This window comes from Anabrus simplex, chromosome 4 (assembly GCF_040414725.1).
Source record: "Anabrus simplex isolate iqAnaSimp1 chromosome 4, ASM4041472v1, whole genome shotgun sequence".
Lineage (NCBI taxonomy): Eukaryota > Metazoa > Arthropoda > Insecta > Orthoptera > Tettigoniidae > Anabrus > Anabrus simplex.
Window position 1 is genome coordinate 327,722,010 of NC_090268.1, and position 19,645 is coordinate 327,741,654.

The 19,645-nt window shown below is 39.8% G+C and overlaps 1 protein-coding gene and 1 long non-coding RNA gene across 2 annotated transcripts in view; one reads left to right on the forward strand and one right to left on the reverse strand.

Moving 5' to 3' along the window:
- The window catches only part of LOC136871955 (uncharacterized), a 107,343-nt gene extending 96,096 nt beyond the window's left edge, over positions 1 to 11,247 (forward strand). Inside the window, exons 2-3 of the long non-coding RNA XR_010859844.2 lie at positions 2,509 to 2,747; positions 9,260 to 11,247. This is a non-coding gene — a long non-coding RNA (uncharacterized lncRNA). The remainder of the gene's footprint in view (positions 1 to 2,508; positions 2,748 to 9,259) is intronic.
- The window catches only part of LOC136871954 (RNA polymerase II-associated protein 3), a 50,763-nt gene continuing 39,856 nt past the window's right edge, over positions 8,739 to 19,645 (reverse strand). Inside the window, exons 8-9 of the mRNA XM_067145710.2 lie at positions 16,274 to 16,466; positions 8,739 to 8,932 (exon numbers count right to left, since the gene is read on the reverse strand). Of these exons, the coding sequence (XP_067001811.2) occupies positions 8,841 to 8,932; positions 16,274 to 16,466 (285 nt within the window). The 3' untranslated portion in view covers positions 8,739 to 8,840. The remainder of the gene's footprint in view (positions 8,933 to 16,273; positions 16,467 to 19,645) is intronic.

Here is a 19,645-nt window from a genome sequence, read left to right on the forward strand (position 1 = left end):
TTGTTATTACCAGGTCTATGAATGTATCAGCGGAAATGGTGGAAGTATGGATGTGGTGGGTGGGTTTAAGGGGTAATATAGTCATGTCACAGGATTTAAAAATATTTTGTAGTCATAAGGCATTGTTGCTCTGGGTTAATAAATTTGTGTTAAAGTCTCACAAAAGAATCATGTACTCGTATGATGGTAGCAGTCTCAGTAATATGTCTTCTAAATCACGGAAGTCTCACACTGTGTCAGGAGGCCTATATACTCCACCTACCAGTATTTTCACAGTGTTGAGAAACACCTCTACTAACATATATTCAGGAGCAGCTTTTACGACAGGAGTAGATGTGTGTACAACTCTACTCTTGAGCATAGTTTTACTATACAGGGCAACGCCACCACCTCGTCGGGTTGTCCAATCATGCCTGTGAAGATCACAGTCCGTGATATCAACTATGCTTGAGTGGATGGAACTACAGAGCCAACTCTCACTTACATCAACAATATGAATTGGACTGTCTTCAAATATCGCCTTCAGTTCGTCAGGGGGAGCAACGATGGATTGGCTGTTGACATGCGCACACAATAAGGTGCGAGTAAATGACGCTGTCGACATGAATGAACTTGGTTCCCAATACTGTCTAGATGCCGGACAGCTGTTAGGGATTGGTGTACCAGAATAATAGACTGTAGTGTGTCCCATGAAAACTGCCTGATCATCCACACCTCCTCCATCAACCTGTCTCCGCCTGACCATGCAACCATGTGCCATAGCTTCGATGGAAATTGGCATATATATGCACAACTGTCAACGTGATGAATCAAGAATCTGGATTCATAGGACCAGGCGTCCTTTTTCCAATCACCAAAAGTCCAGTGAGGATAATTTTATGCACACCTCAAGCGCTGTTTTCAGTGGAGCGCAGTCATCGTTGGGGTATGACTGGTCATTGACTCCGCAGTCCCATGCGCAACAGTGTTCGATGAACAGTGTATTGGGAAACATTGACCTGTTGACAACATTGTACCTGTTGACAATTTCTCGAACGGTGGTCCTAAGGTCGCTCCGAACAATGCATAACAGCTTCCACTGGCCTCTGGACAACGCGTTGTTATTAGCCTATCATTGCACCACTTTCGACGCATGTTCACAACAGTCTCACGAGAGAAGTCCGCAAGCTGTGCTGTTTCAGAGATGCAGATACCAGGCGCCATGCTATGACAATTTGCCCTCTAACAAATGCGGGGAGATCAGCCGCTTTTCCCATTCTGTTGCTGGAGAAACTGCGAACAGCAAGCCCATAGACCTGTCCTATATATACAAGTTTGGAACATTCTCTTCTCCTCTCCTGGAAAACTTGTTTCCATTCGAAGGTCATACATTTGTGCTATCGGGCAAAGAAAGTCTGGAATCACTCATCATGGAGCTGTACAAGAAAGAAAAAAATCAACCAAGAACTCACAATTGGAAACTGAGCAAGAAGTTGACTTTACATTAAATTTTAAACAAGCCTCTGTGGAAGAAATTAATCAGTTCCTAGGCCTGTGATATGTGGCTCCTCCAATAGTTGTATCTAAAATAATATCCCCAGCTTTTCCTGTTGTGTCTGCCTTCATCTCTGAGCTTAGTGGGTTGTAGTCTTGGATTAAATTAAACAGATGACTTCAGTGTATTTGTTGACTTAGAAATTAGCAAACATAGCTGCATAAGAGTATATTACCATATCCCTTGTTTCAAGAAACACTAAAAATAATAAACAGATTTATTTCTTCATAAAAGAAACATACATTTATCACTACTGCACTTGTTTTAAACTTTATAAAACCATATCATTTATATTAATGTACATTCCTCTTGGACTATGCTCATAAGATGTTTTACTTTCCCCCCCTCTAGTTATTCCTATGCTGGTTGGATGTAATCCACTACATGAACAAAATGAAACCATAACCTATGTCCCCCACCAAGTTCTGTTTGGATCAACTGCGAGACCATCACTTGCCTGCGTCGATACTGGATAATTATAAGATTGCTCCACCGCTGGCTGAACGGGTGCAGAATAAGTTTTTATTCATCTCTACAGACAAGCAAACGCAAGTTTCCTAAAGAAAATAAATTAACTTGCATAGAAATGCATGGGAAATTTATAGTATACCTTGCTTGAATCTACTGATTTCTAGAGTTGTCATATCGAAATTCATCAGAAGAATTACATTTATTCCACTATAAACTGATTTAAAACCCACATGGATAGTAATAAACAGATAGTAGATTGACCTGGGATAATCCTCTCTACACTTTCATGAAACTAAGCTTCAGATTTGTTTGTAGTAAAGTTTGTCTACTATTTATTTTCATAAAATTGTGTTAAGACATTGTTCTAATCAACTTGTGTATCTCTTTTGGAAATACTGGTTGTTCAAACAGTTCTTAGTATGTTTGGCATCTATATATCCTTAATAATAATAATAATAATGTTATTGGCTTTACGTCCTACCAACTACTTTTATGGTTTTCAGGGATGCTGAGGAGCCAGAATTTAGTCCCGCAAGAGTTCTTTTACATGCCAGTAAATCTACCGACACGAGGCTGATGTATTTGAGCACCCTCAAATACCACCAGACTGAGCCAGGACTGAACCTGCCAAGTTGGGGGTCAGAAGACCAGCGCCTCAACCGTCTGAGCCACTAGCCCAGCTATATATATATCCTTTAAAGCCTGATTTTACTTTTTTATTCAATCTTTGGAAATATTTCAGGTAAGTTTTTCAACACAAAAGTATTATTTTTTGAATTTTGAATGATGGTTGTAGAGTTACTAGCCGTGAGCATATGGTATCGCTAGGCTTTGGTGTTGTCGAAACTTAATGTATGATTAATATAATCCTGAAATACAGGAAATTAGAGTATATATGAAAGTAACTTTTAAAACTTATAGAAATGGGATTTATTGACTGTTTTTATGTATGTATGACAATATTAATTATGTTAAATTTACACAATATGCACTAACAAGGAGGTACGGTACTATTGCAAGCTGGAAAAGTTAACTTGGCTACCCTGCTGCTTCATTTTAGTATGTGAAACAATTTAAAGCATGGGACGCACAAGCTCACATTATATTCGCAATAAGCTGTTCGTTCAGATGAGGAACAATTTTCTTGAGCACAAAGTCCTCCCTTGTTCCTTGTAATGTTGATAATGTACAGTCCATCACATCTAAGCTGATCGGCAACAAGTATAACTATCCATGGATATGGATGGACGACGTGGGACTTTTGGAGGCTTTCCTAAGCTCTGTAAATAAGTACAAGAAATGATCATTTGAATTCTAGTTGCATGTAGGTTGATCCTGCCTTCTTGCTGAGCTGCCATGTGTTTTGGATTAAAAATCCAGGAGTCAAGAAAACATGGGCCACTACCCTTTTTCCCGCAAATGCCAAGTGCCAAATCCAAATCCGTTGACATTTTGGTCCATGACATCTGTTCCTAATTTGGATGTATGAAAAGGTGGTTTAGAATATATAATGTCTTTGCTCATCCATTTACGTTGATGAGTCTGTGGACGTTCAGGTTTTGAATTGGTTGAAGGTGCTTCATCCTTATTTTCACACGACTTCAGTCTAATAATGTGTGAATCTGCATCTTCTAAGCCATCACTTCCACCCATTCTTCTATTACTTGAAAAAACCACCTCAGCTGTGAAGTTCAGTTGCCTCCCACTTAGGTTGTCTATCATTCCTACTGACCAAGTTGGCTATGCAGTCAAGGGCGCACAGCTGTGAGCTTGCATTCAGGAGATAAGTGGGTTTTAACACCTCTGTCGACAGTTCTGAAGTTGGTTTTCCGTGGTTTCCCATTTTCACACCAGGCAAATGCTGGAGCTGTATCTTAATTAAAGCTATAGCAACTTCCTTCACACACCTAGCCCTTTCTTATTCCATTGTCGCCATAAGACGTAAAACAATTAAAAAAGGATTCCTCCATCATCTTCATCTGTAGAATACTCATTGGATATGATATTGGGCTCTGGAGGTTCTATAAATATCATATTAACAGGTACTTCATCATTTTCTAGTTCTGCAAGAATCTCCTGAACCATCAAATTCCTGCAGAAAATAGAGCACATAACTTCCATTAATGACATCATGAAGATCTTGCATACTTTTGGTAATATATATGTGTGGCCATCTAGGATGCAGCTGGTAGGCATCTGTTAACTTGCAATAACTTCATGTGAAAATGTCATTCCTTTGGTACTGTCATACACCAAAAGTTATATAATATTCCTGTTGCTAAGAGACATCAAAAGGCAAATAAACTTACCTTACAGGGCTCCACACTGTTCATCCCTGAGAGTATGTACTGAACTTTCAGGCTTCTGGCAATTCTATGATTGAAGTACTAGCTTACTGTCTGTTACAGATTTGAATTCATGACCATTAGCAACCTTTCGAAGCCAGTAGTTCTAAAATACTGTAGATTTAACAATAAAGGTCAAGTACAATTTTAAACACACTGTTGTAATGCGTTACCATATGATGATCATCATCATCAACTCCATATGTCTGGGTGTTGTATACGAGCCCTCTCCATCATTGTCTGTCCATGAACCACTCTTCTCTCGTAACCGTCTCCCAATCTTGTCCTATCTCCTAGCCATCTTTCCTTACTAGATTGGTCCATTTTCTCTGGGTCTCCCCACTGATCTTTTTTCCTTTTACTTCTATTTCATATTCTGGCTTTCTGACCCCAACATGGCAGGTTCGATCCTGGCTCAGTCCGGTGGTATTTGAAGATGGTGCGTAGGAACTTCATTTCTGCAGCTTGGAGTTTTGAGTTGTCTAGCCTGGTTAACATGATAGTTTCCAGGCTATATGTGAGAATGGGGTATACTAGGATTTATATAGTGCCATCTTAGTTTTCAGCGGTACTTGTTTATCCCACAGCAGTTGTCAGCCTCGTGTCGGTAGATTTACGGGCACGTAAAAGAACTCCTGCGGGACAAAATTCCGGCACCTCGGCGTCTCCGAAAACTGAAAAAGTAGTTAGTGGGACGTAAAGCCAATAGCATTATTACTATTTCATATTCCCTTCTTGCAGTCCTGCTGGCCCTCATCCTTTGTTTAGTTTTGCCTACTGGATGTTTTGTAGTAGTCTCTCCTGTTCCCATCTCTTCTCAGATTCTTTTGTTTCTGATCTTGTCCTTCCTGGTCTTCTGGATTATGGTGCGTAGGAACTTCATTTCTGCAGCTTGGAGTTTTGAGTTGTCTAGCCTGGTTAACATGATAGTTTCCAGGCTATATGTGAGAATGGGGTATACTAGGATTTATATAGTGCCATCTTAGTTTTCAGCGGTACTTGTTTATCCCACAGCAGTTGTCTTACTTGCTGGTAAAATTGTGTTTCTTTGCTGATTCGATTGTCCAAGTCATATTTTGCAAGGTTGTCTTTTGATACTATACTAACCAAGTACTCACACTATCTGAAAATGCATATACTAAATACATACAAAATAAAATTTGGTGGTATTTCAAGTTTTGTAAAGATCAGTAGAATATGTGTGTTTTAACAGTCTTAAATATGAATGAGTAAAAGTTTGTTTCAGTTTCAGTTTTGGCGCACAATCATTTTTTTTTTTCACGAAAAAAGTAAATCATGTAAAGATGTATTATGAGAGTGCCATTCAAGAATCAGTGATCTGGTGGCACGCACGCACAATATATATTATACTCGACAATGAATAATGGCACTTCACTAATTATTGACTAATTTATAAAAGTCTTTTGTCCTTACTGCGGGTCTTCAGCTGGCAGTCTTTACCTGGAACGGCGATCCTCCATAATCTTGATTAAAAAGTTTCACTTTCACTTTGCTTTGCATGTACCATAGTCACTTTACACACCATTCCATGTAGTCAGGTATGAACCCACGTCCGTTGGCTATCACAATGCAGGACGACTATATGCTGGCTCAACTCCAGACAAGGCTGATAACTCCCACAGTCAATTCACGACTGCTCCACACACTGAACTACTCAAAAGGCAAAAGGCAAGGCAACCTCTTTTGAAGTGAGCCTGGTGATGAAGTTCTAGAATCTTCAAGGCAAAGCCAGAATACGAGTATTCTAGTTTCACCTTCCAAAATATTCACGGAGACACCAGACAAAGGGGACAATAGAAGTAAGACTTGTTACATGCCCACAGGCTGGCCAGTACTTCCCCAGCCGGGTTTGCTCATCCGTTCCAGGAAATACCACAGGGAGCCCCCTTTGCATGACAACATAACCTATTATAGTAACTGACCATTGTGTCATCCGAGTTTTCTAGACTACATTTTGGTAGAATTCTTTGAATAGAAACTAATCTATTGATTTTAATAAATACAAAATCTACTCTGAGCTGGAACAAAATGATGTGATGAATAAATAGAAACAATACTGGTTTCATTTCCACAAAAAAGAAAAAAAAAGAAAATAAAGAAAAGAAAAGCTCAGATTTCATGAAAGTTTGTTAGTATATTAAGCCATTTGTTGTAATCATTGTTTCATCAAGTGGCTAGCGAACACTGCAGTCACTACTTATGTATAAATACAAGTTTTTAATTTTCATCATGCTTTTTAAGAAAAACTTTTCAACTAACACTTCATTTTGTACATCTGATGTTTTTAATAATATACTAGCTGATGTACCCGTGCTTCACTACGGGATTCTCAGAAAGACTGACTTGTTGGTTTTCCTAATTGAATTCAACATAGGTCATTGCAAAAACGTCAGTAGGAATGTAGCGATTGAAAGCAATGTTATCATATAAAATACTCGATCATATGAAAAATCGCACACTTACTCACTTTCAACGAACAGTCCTACGGTACCGATGTAACAGTCCAAAGTTCCAGAGCTGGAATAACCAGGTCGCAGACTGCCGTGATCACTCCTCTGTCATTATTCCGTTAAATATGCACACTAGACATTCCAATCAGTGCCTCAGAGTAGGGATTGAGTAGCTCGAATGCTATGATGAACCGGTGTGTCACGTACCAGTAATATCAGAAAATGTATGAACCAGAGGAATGTCATGCTAAAGAAGAAAGTTATCTAACTCCCCAGCTACTTCCCACCAATATACAGGCAGGCTGTTACACTCGGTACGACCAGGCGAGTTGGCCGTGTGGTTAGAGGCGCACAGCTGTGAGCTTGCATCCGGGAGATAGTGGATTCGAACCCCATTGCCGGCATCTCTGAAGATGGTATTCCGTGGTTTCCCATTTCACACCAGTCACACCAGGCTGTACCTTAATTGAAGCCTATGCCGTTTCCTTCACACCCCTATTCCTTTCCTATCCCATCATCGCCATAAGACCTACCTGTGTCGGTGCGAGGTAAAGCAAATTTTAAAAAACCACGGTACGCTGCAGTAATTCTATCTATCGGGGATGAGTGGAAACAAAAGAAAAAAAACACATCACAACAAACAATTGTCAATGTAATGTTATTGTTGATAAAGTTTATGAGCTTTCTATATTGCAGGGCTTCACATTAGTTTGCTTTCGACTCTGTAATATTAGGGCGTCTTACAAAGTTATTTATATCGTAGACTTTAGTTCCTTATTCTCAGACTTTACATACCTATTTTAACAAAATTCTGTTTACCTATCTTCTCGTGACTCGACGCTGATATGGACTTAGTAATAAAAATTCAAATTCATGAATATTTCTGTAATAATATGCGGTACGGTAACAATGTATAAGACTCAAGTGATCGGAAATTTAATAACTTCTTACATAACTACTACTAACTTACGACATAACTAAAGTTATGTTAGTTATGTAGTATTTATCGATACGACCACAAATAACATAAATAACGTATTTGAGAATTACATTTCAGACCTTCCCCTAAATTACCATTTCACTCAGTGTGAATAAAATAATTTATAGCCTCGATTGTAGTGGTTCATCACCCGACTTAACATACCGATTTTCATTAAATTCTCTTCAGCCGTTTTCTCGTGATGTGTGTACAGACAGACAGACAGACAGACAGACAGACAGACAGACAGACAGACAGACAGACAGACAGACAGACAGACAGACAGACAGACAGACAGAAATTACGGAAAAGTAAAAAATGCATTTTCTTGTTACTGTGGACATGACCGATACAGAAATACCATTATTTTCAAATTCTGAGCAATGTACAGACAAAACTCTTATTTTATATATATAGATGTCTTATTGAGGATGACCCTATGCTGGGTCGAAACATGTCTATGTAAAGTTTCGTCTTAATTGGATATAAATATTATTGTACTGACTAGGAAGATATCAACACAATTTTGTACAATTTTATAAGAAGGGTCAAACTGTGTTGCACATATGAATTTTGCCCTGTTTTATGGCTGGATGCTCTTCCTGATGTCAACGCTATGTGAAGGGATGTATTCACTATTGCATGTTTCTGTGGTGGTTGGTAGTGTGGTGTGTTGTACAGTATGTAGATGAAGAGAAGTGTATTAATACTGTACAAACACCCAGTCCTCTAACCCGAGGAATTAACCATAACCGATGCAGATGAGAACTAAACACAACTCAATCTGAATCGAGGCCAGTACACTGACTGTTCAGCCAGGAGCCAACCATGAATGAAAAAGTACATTTACTATTAATATCACTGTACCTTGCTTTCTTTCTAGCTCTTCATAGACTATTTACCAAGGAAATTATGAGGCTGTTGATAAGAATACATACTTACAAATATTTTGAGTATTTTACTACGAAGTTACATCTTTACAGGGCATTCACTGAGGTTAACTACAATAAGGAAATCAAGAAGGCCATTATTCATGTAGATCACATCACTTCATATTCTTTAGCAACTCTGTCTGCTTCCTCCTTGGAGCATTCTCCTGAGGTTACACAATAGTCCAGAAGTTTCTTGATACCTGAAATTAAACAATTTTAGTTATCATTAATCTAAGATAAAGAAAATGACATACTTTTTACCAAGGTTGGCTGGTATAGTTTAAACCAAGTGTTTTAAAACAATAAACCATCTTAATTTTTTACATGTTATTCTGATTACCGCTACAACTTATTTATGTTACTGTAAAATTAGCCCAAATAAATCACTCAAAAATCTATTCATAGTAACCTAATGAGTAAGGAACCATACTCTGGAAATTCCTTGCAAATGGGTATTCCCACTTCAAGGGAAACCCCTTCCAAATGAGAAATACCCTTCTAAATTTGAATTTGAATTCCTATTCCAGGGGCAATACCCTTCCAAACATTGGTGCAGGCTGTGAAGCAAGGAGCTGGAGCAGTTTATTGAAATTTAACGGCAGAGTGCAGATGTGTTATTTGTCTCCAAATGAAGGTTGGTGAGCCACGTACCAGCTCTGATATTAACAACGCAGCATGAAAAGCTTCTTCTGATGTACATCTGTACCGCCTTCAAAATGTCTCTTAGCCATGAATTTCTCTGTCTCCCAATGGGCGTTTTCAATAATTAGCTGTAATGTAACTGATACTGTTCACCCCTCACAACATGTCCTAGGTATTGCATTTTCCTTTGTTTTCCCAGCATTAACTCTTTCATACCCTATTTGCGTGATATTCAATCGGTGCTTCCCCGTCGGCTACTTTCCGAGCTCCTGGAAACTTGCTTATATCACACCCGTTCTTAAAGGTGGACAGAGGTCAGATATCGCAAATTATCGCCCGGTCTCTATATTACCTGGTTTATCAATCATTTGTGAAAGGATCATCCACCAGCATTTGCTTGCTTTTACAATTCCATATATATCCCCTCAGCAGCATGGTTTCCTTGCTGGAAGCTCCTGTGTAACTAACTTGGCTATCCTCCTCCATCATGCCACGTCTGCCATCCACGCGGGCTCTCAACTGGATGTATGCTATATAGACATCGCGAAGGCCTTCAATACCGTGGATCACACGCTTCTTGCACACAAACTTTCTGAATGGTTTAACATGCATGGGAGACTCCTAGCTCTAATTAATATCTTTCTGAGCAAAAGACTACAGCGCTTGGTCCTTGATGGATGCAGTTCTTCTCCCACCACCACCCTCTCTGGTGTCCCGCAGGGCAGTGTCCTAGGTCCACTTCTTTTTGCTCTGTTTATTGATGACCTGATCGATACTGTTTCTCACCATTCATGTGAAATTTTTCTCTTTCCAGATGATTGTAAAATCTTCAAGCAGATCGATTCTCCCACAGACACAATCCAATTGCAAAATGCACTTGATTCACTGTCAGGCTGGTGTACTACATGGCGTCTTAAACCTCATCCTTCCAAGTGTTCCACCATTTCGTTCACACTTCGTAAATCCCCTGTACTACAAGAATATCACCTACTGAACCAACCAACTGCACTTGTTGACAATCAAAAAGACTTAGGAGTGCATTTTGACAGTAAATTGTTGTTTGTCTTGCACATAAACGGGGTTACCTCACATGCTATGTCACTCCTTGGTTTACTCTACAGGTTTTCTGACATCACAGATGTAAATGCCCTCAGAGCATTCTACGCTTCCTGTATCTTACCTATTGTTGAATACGCCTCTCCAGTCTGGTCGATTTCTGCTTCTTCAAATCTCAGCCACCTTAACCGTGTACAATCTTTTTTCTGTGCTATCCTCAGAGCCAGGGTCCCTGCATGTCACAACTTAAGCACTATCCAAGTGCTTGGGAAAATGAAACTCAAGACTCTTTCTACTCGGAGGAAAGTAGCCAACCTAAAGCTGCTATACAAAGCAGCTAATGGTCTATTTAGGTCTCCAGATTTAGTTTCCTTATTCCCCCTCCACGTCCCATCCCGTAGTACCAGAATGAAGACCTTATACCATATTCCTTACTCCCGGCTTTCTCTCACCCAAAGGTACCTTTCTGTACGTATTCCAGCAATGTTTAATACATTATCTATCAACAAGAACCTAGACATCTTCGTAACGTTTCCTCCCTTCTGCCATGATATTTCTCATAGAACTTAATTTTCCTTCTTGTTCTTTCCTGTTTTTCTCCTGTATTTACTGTAAATGTACTTTTCTTTGTTAACGTCGTTGTTTATGAAAATATGTATTATATATGATTGTACAGTTTTTATTGTGTATATTTGTGTCCTTTGTAAATATTTATATATCTTTCATTTTAGATTCATGTCTATTGTACATAGCTCAGATCTTTGTAATTCGGTGTTATGCTGTTGCTGATCCTGAATAAATTAAATAAATAAATAAATAAATAAATAAATAAATAAATAAATAAATAAATAAATAAATAAATAAATAAATAAATAAATAAATAAAGTAGGAACCGGTCTTTTCTTTCAAAAAAAAAATTTAAAAAAAAATATGCAAATCCCTGTACCCCATCACGAATGTCACCAAGGAGTGAGCGTGATTCAAGGGATTAAGAGGAGGTGGGTGAGTATTAAGCTATGTCAGAGGAACCTACCAACATGAGATCTCACATATCATGTATTTCCTAACAAACAGAACAGATGTTGAAATAATGTGCTTGGTGACTTTATCAGGAGTAACTTGACAATGTTCTCTCATTACTAGCGCAATGTCCGACTCGTTGGCTGAATGGTCAGCGTACTGGCCTTTGGTTCAGAGGGTCCCGGGTTTGATTCCCTGCCGGGTCGGGGATTTTAACCTTCATTGGTTAATTCCAGTGGCCCGGAGGCCGGGTGTTTTTGCTGTCCTCAACATCCCTGCAACTCACCCACCACACATAACACGATCCTCCACCACAATAACACGCAGTTACTTACACATGGCAGATGCCGTCCACACTCACTGGAGGGTCTGCCTTACAAGGGCTGCACTCGACTAGAAATAGCCACACAAAATTATTATTACTGGTGCAATTCCATCCAACTTTTTGAGGAGACTCCAAGCTTTATGACTGGAGTCAGTGAATTCATGGTCTCAACAGTATTAATTCACCTTTTGCTTCAGTAGGCACCCAGACTGCACAAAAGAGCATCAAAGATCTCATGATTATTACTTTCTTGATATTCATCAAAGAGCGCATTGCTATCCTCAGCCCATCCCAAAATATATATATTTTTTTTATAAGCCCCTTGGTATACTTTTCTTTGCAGCATAGGAAGGTTTATAGCTGAAACTGTTTGTTGGGATCCAGCAATTTATCCAGTTTGGCACAAAATTGCTCCCAATCAGCTTTGGTAACGTTCCACCTTGGTTGTGGCAGTGATATGATGAGAGGAAAGGAGATACAATGTCAAGTAAAACTGGTCTGTGATGGCTATGTGGGAAGCTATTGAGTATTTATCTGGTAATGGGTACTGTCTTCATCACGTCTCATAGAGCACAAATCTGGATTACAATCTCTTCTCCAGATTTAGACTTTGCTAATGACTTACGTCTGCTAGCTAACAGGATCAAAGACATGGAAACTAAACTGAACGACCGGAAAGCCAGCACACCAGATTCTGGGTCAAGACCAATGCCAAGAAGACCAAAGAGATATGATGTTTGGTTTTGTTTTTTGCTAGTGGTTTTACGTCGCACCAACACAGATAAGTCTTACGGCGATGATGGGATGGGAAAGGACTAGGAGTAGGAAGCAAGCAGCCGTGGCCTTAATTAAGGTACAGCCCCAGCATTTATCTGGTGTGAAAATGGGAAACCACGGAAAACCATCTTCAGGGCTGCCGACAGTGGAATTCGAACCCACTATCTCCCGGATGCAAGCTCACAGCCATGCGACACTAACCGCACAACCAACTCACCTGGTGAGATATGATGCAGGGGAGGGAACAACACCAGATTCAAACTAGGTAACAAAAAAAAGTCGAACAAGTTAAACAGTTCTGCTACTTAGGAAGCATCATTACTCCTGATGGGGTAACTACAGATGATGTCAGGAATAGAATCAATAAGGCCAAGGACATGTTTGGAATGCTGCAACCAATATGAAAGTCAAAAGAACTCCATATCAATACCAAGTTATGCATCACCACTGTCAAGTGAGTCCTACTGTATGGTTGTGAAGCACTGGGACTAACTAAACTGCAAGCCACTAACCTTCAGACTTACAGTACATCAACAGATTTCAGAGGATAGGATAGCCGCAGGTTATTTGTAACGCAGATCTATGGAGCAGAATGCAACAAACCCCAACTGACATTGAGGTACGAAGCAGAAAATGGAAGAGGATTGGACACACGCTTAGGTGCAACACCAACAACAGCGCCAAACAATCACTGAAATGGAATCCCCAAGGTACTAGATGGAGAGGCAGACCAAAGACCATGTGAATGAGAAACATTATGAAAGAAGGGACTGAGAAGGGACAGAAAACCTGACTACAGATTAAGGTCACGATACAGAATGGAGAAGAATCAGATGGCGAAAGTTTGTTGATACTCTATGCTCCACACAGGAGTTACAGGATTTGATGATGATGATGATGATGATGATGATTAGTTCACAAAATGTCTTGTTTTACAGGCTTTGAAACCTGATATTCTGTCCAACCATATATTCACCTGTATTTAAAATATGTTAGCTTATTTTATTTACAATAGCTAAAACTTACTCCTAGGTACTCATAACTTACAGTGATCTTATAACCAAGTGATTTTAACTTAGTATATAATGTAGCTTTAAAATAATTATTCTATATTAATGTACTACTTAATGATTAACACATAGTTATCTGTTCTATTGCCAGCCATTATACTTATGACCACCCACTTCTTGCTAGCTTCGTAAAGTGTGATAAATTTGACATGCTCCTAATTTCAGCAGGTATGAAATAACCTTTAATCTATAAAATACCTTATTTTTTATACAATCTAACCATCCACTAGCAATAATACTAACGTATTTCACCGCATAATCGTTGCACTTTTTATACCAAAATTTTCGAAAAAATAGTAGGGAGCAGCCATTATGCAAAGAATATTTTAATACCAGTACTTGTATTGCTGTCATTGCAGCATTCAAGTTATATTACACTAGCAAAAAATTATTGCATTATTGTGGAACTTCCCAGTAAAAAATTTACTCGAAATCTTTTGTGTCATATAGCTGGCTTCGGTATCTGATGTGCCGTCCTCGCCGCTGCGCATACCAGTATCAGATTCTTTGTCACTCTGCGACACTGTGTCATCTTCGGATCAGTCTAGTGTGTATGAAATCCAAGTCTTTTTGAAGCTCTTGGAGACTAGTTCAGGTGGCATAAGTCCCCAACTCTTCATTGCCCACGAGCATAATAAATCGAAGGATTGACGCCTAATATTTCCAGTGGGCGTCAATTGCTGATCGACGCTCATCATCCACTCATAAAATCTATGTAAGCGGTCTTAAAGTGTTTTTATAATGCATATATGTCCAGTGGCTGCAAAGTAGACGTCAGACCACTGAGAATGTCTGGCTGTTGTGTCTTATTTTCATTGAGAAGTTGCTCGTTCACAAGATGACCTCGGAATCTATCCGAAATAAGCACGGATCTTCTATCCCACTCTGTTTTAAACCAGTCTAGCATGAGTTCTACAACCAATGCAACCCTTTGGTTGCACTAGTGCATGAATTCCACAGGGAAACTGTATCTGCTTAGGCATCGCTTTCGTCTTGAAAATTATGTAAAGCAGCAAGTTTCTTCCGTCAGCTGTGCATCGTAATTTCTCACTACATCTGATTTTTATAAAATATACATACACTCTGTGATTCTTTTAGCTCAATAGTGCTTTCGCAAGGCACATCAGAAAAGAACGGAACTTGATCAGCATTACCGATTTGAGAAAGTAAGGTATGAAGTTTCCTGGTGTAAACGAGACAAATTAGTTAAAATTTACAATCTTCTCCGTTTAGTCAGCAAGCAACCTTTGACACAGTGTTATTCTCCTTTGCACAGCAAGATTGTGTCGTCACATGAACCTCATAACCCACCCACAACTCGCCTTAAACTGAGTTATGGGAACGTTGTGTTTGCGCGCTACCTTCCGTGCCTTCGTTTGCAACAATTCATACGGTATGATACACTGTAGCCACTGTTAGGCATTTCATTGATGTATGCAAACACTTCTTCATCAATTTTTGGACACTTCCCCATTTCCGGACATCTAAATACGCGTCTAGAATAGTTTGTGTTTTTTAGCTTGCTTTCCACAGCTCTGTTACTGTGCTGTTCAGCGAAGATCTTTAGCTTGAAGGTCGCAGAATAGTTTCTATAATTATCCATACATGTTAATGAGTTGCTATGTAAATTACTGTCTGTAACTGTTCAGTGTTATTGTACTGAAAAACAAAATATTTCTACAAACACTCCAAAAATAAAATAAAACTTAAATTCTCACGCACACATGTCTACAGTAATCAAATTACTTACAAACACACACATGCACCTGTACATTCCAGAGCAGTTGATACTTCTGTGAGATTACCGAATAAGCATGAAATGGGGAAAACCTACATAGACCGACATGGAGAGGTCCACAAGCAGAGGTGTACCTACTTGTAAATTTCTCAGTACTGGAACGTTTGATTATGTACTATAGAAGACCACAAGAACATGACAATGTTATGAAGAAAGAACGCATTCATTCTGATCTTTACCATTGATAAGAACAAATATTAACTTTCTTTTTTGTGATTTAGATTCTCAACGACTTATTATGTTGCCGTTTGCCTGTGCGTTCCGATACCAGTGCACCCCTGGTTGCAAGGCTTTGGAAGCCGTATTAGGAAACAAGTGTGTGCGATGCCGGTATTTCCTGGCGACGTTGCCGATAGGCGATGACTTACAGCCTTATGTATTTCAAATGAGAAACCATAATACGTCACTGGTGAATAAACTCTACACTGTCTCGCGACCACATTGTCAAATTACCGATAAGCCATGCGTCGTACGTATACTGATATTTTTTACAAATTTATTTATTTATACATTGTACATCATCTCCCAAATATGACTGTGTTGCCAAATTGCCAATAAGCCACAAACGTATTTAAACTGCGCATTCTTATGCAACTTACATTGCTGTTCCATTTACCTTTTAAACAGATTGATGAACAAAATTTGGACATGCAATGATTATGCAATGAAATGTTAAAATCAGATTCTTGTATTGAAAATAAAGTATGCGATGATTATGCAGTGAAATACGGTAGTTTTTATTAAACATGCATTTTTTAGTATGCACATTAAAACAATTACAAAACAACACTGAGTTTCAAGTTAAAATCATCATTCATACAACAATGAATAATGATACCAACACAAGACTTACCTGCTTTATCTGCCTTTGTTAGAAACATGACAAGGGCTTTGAACCTCTGGACAGAACAAAGGCCCAATAAGAATGGATATACAGGCTCTTTGTTTTCCAAGAAGTCCGTAGACAAAACAGACACCAAGTCGCTGACAGTGTCACTTTCCAATGAGTTGTCAAATATTCTTGCTAGTTCTCTGCCAGGTATTTGCTGAAAGGCAACAAGGGAACAGATATATTATTATTAATGCACAGGTTATTTTCTGTTTGACAAACACACCAATTTTGTCAAATCTAAAAGAAAAAAACATGTGAGAACATGTAACAGAACAACCTTCTTTCTTGGTGATGTGAATGTTAACTTGATGACTTCAGTAATTTTATGGACCTATTAGCATATAAGAGTCTCCCTCTCTCTGACTTCAATAGCACATAAGATGATGATGATGATGGTTATATTTTTTACTATTGGTTTAATGTCGTATTACCACACTGAAGTTTTCGGCAATGCAAGGATGGGAAAGGGCTAGGATTGGGAAAGAAGTGACCATGGCATTAACAACAGTACATCTTGGTGTAAAAATGGGAAACCACAGAAAATCATTTTCAGGGCTGTCAATGGAAGCTTTCAAAACCACAATCTCCCGAATGCAAGCTCATAGCTATGTAATCCAAACCATGCAGTTAATTAATTCAGCAATGATGATGCTGAGAATGACACCACAATCTAGAATTTTTTTGAGACTGTCAGGAATTGTACGCCTCCTTTTCTTGGCTTGATTTATGATTGTTCTTTATGGGACAGAATGTATAATTTCAATCCCTACATACAACAGGAACTGTACAATAACATAAAGCGAGAAATAGTAAGAATATCTAATATTAAGTTTTTCAGCTGACAAAACGGGTGGGGGCAAATATGGTTCCTCTCCACTCCGTCCGTCTCTCCACCATTCCTCACCCAACACTGTGTTCAAGTCCAAGTTCCGTTGTCCTATGCTGTTCATCACAGAGTTCATCCATCGTAATCTTGGTATCCCTCATCCTTTCTTCCCTGCCATCTCTCTTTCCAGTGCTTGTCTTGGCAGTCTTTCTTCTTTCATCTGCTTGACAGGTCCAAACAACCACAATCTGTTCTGCTCCAGTTTGTCATTTAGTTTTTGCACATTTAGCTCATTTAACATGTTTTCATTTCTCACTCTATCCCTACCCTGTCTTCTATACCATAACCTTCAGGAATTTCATTTCAGCTGCCTGTACCCTACTCTACTCTGATCTCTATGAGTCATTGTCCAGGTTTCTGCTGCATACAGGTTTCTCCCATATACACTAAGACCGCCCAAGCAGCGTTTTTACTCTCCGAAACGTGAGCTGCAGTATTCAAGGCGCGCAGCGTGCACGTGTTCGACCTCGCAAGCATCAGTCGCCAGTCTGAATCTCAGCTATTAACATGGTGAGACAACTATCATTGCAACATCGTATTTTCGTATGTAAAAGTTACATTAAGTAAGAATCAGCTCAATGGGTATACGATGTATTTGTTCAGGAATTTTCTGGTGAAGTGCCACCTTCACGAACACAGATTCACCTAAATGTAAATAAATTTGAAATTACTGGCTCAGAGCTCAATAAAAAAACATGCGTGCACACAAAACAGGTTTAACTAGATGGCACTGTCGTATGTACGCCATCCTACACATAACCAAACTCTTGTAAAACCTTCAATTATTATGTTTAATATATTTTAATTATCTTTTATTAAATGTAATTGTATATATATTGTGATATGTCTAACTTCAAAATCTGTGCAGTCGAAAACTGCAGAAAACTCTGTAATATTTGAATATTGGGTATAATCCACTATCATTCTGATACATAAGGATGTTTCTGGAAACTTACTGTAATGATTTATTATCCAGATACATGTAGAAACATTAGGAATTTTGTAGACTTCTACATGTGCGTTTGTAAACTCTAATCAAACATTCGAGTTTGATAAAATCGAATCGAGAGGCCGGTCGATCGATTGTTTCTTGTACGAGGGTTGAGTCATAAACCGTTGTCCACGCAATGGCATGTACACCTAATGCTTCCCACAGCTCTGCATGGCATTGGCGTGCATTTCTGCTGCGGAGAACTGCTATTTTAATATACGATTGTTGCACCTGCTTGTTGACTTCCATTTTGTGATGCTCTCACTCACACACTGAATTTGGGGGCATGCTTAGACCCACACTGTTGTTTACATACACCATGTAGTGGCATCATATGCAAGTACATACTGTACGTTTCCAAATGCATATCTTAGATTTTCCGTGTTGTCTCCTGTTTGCGAGGAAAACAAATAGTTGCCATGACTTATGATTCGTATGTTCGGATGTGTTCCAGTTAATGTGTTGCAAGAACATTTCCAGAAGTTGATATTTCTAGACTGTTTGTCAAACAGTATATACACTGACTGACAGAGCAAATGCAACACCAAGAAGGAATGGTCAGAACTTTATGCCAATTGCAGGGTAGACTGACGTCACTGAGGTATGCTCATGATGTGAAATGCACCGCTGTGCTGCGCACGTAGCGCACAATAAATGGGACACGGCGTTGGCGAATGGCCCACTTCGTACCGTGATTTCTCAGCCGACAGTCATTGTAGAACGTGTTGTCGTGTGCCACAGGACACGTGTATAGCTAAGAATGCCAGGCCGCCATCAACGGAGGCATTTCCAGCAGACAGACGACTTTACGAGGGGTATGGTGATCGGGCTGAGAAGGGCAGGTTGGTCGCTTCGTCAAATCGCAGCCGATACCCATAGGGATGTGTCCATGGTGCAGCGCCTGTGGCGAAGATGGTTGGCGCAGGGACATGTGGCACGTGCGAGGGGTCCAGGCGCAGCCCGAGTGACGTCAGCACGCGAGGATCGGCGCATCCGCCGCCAAGCGGTGGCAGCCCCGCACGCCACGTCAACCGCCATTCTTCAGCATGTGCAAGACACCCTGGCTGTTCCAATATCGACCAGAACAATTTCCCGTCGATTGGTTGAAGGAGGCCTGCACTCCCGGCCTCCGCTCAGAAGACTACCATTGACTCCACAGCATAGACGTGCACGCCTGGCATGGTGCCGGGCTAGAGCGACTTGGATGAGGGAATGGTGGAACGTCGTGTTCTCCGATGAGTCACGCTTCTGTTCTGTCAGTGATAGTCATCGCAGACGAGTGTGGCGTCGGCGTGGAGAAAGGTCAAATCCGGCAGTAACTGTGGAGCGCCCTACCGCTAGACAACGCGGCATCATGGTTTGGGGCGCTATTGCGTATGATTCCACGTCACCTCTAGTGCGTATTCAAGGCACGTTAAATGCCCACCGCTACGTGCAGCATGTGCTGCGGCCAGTG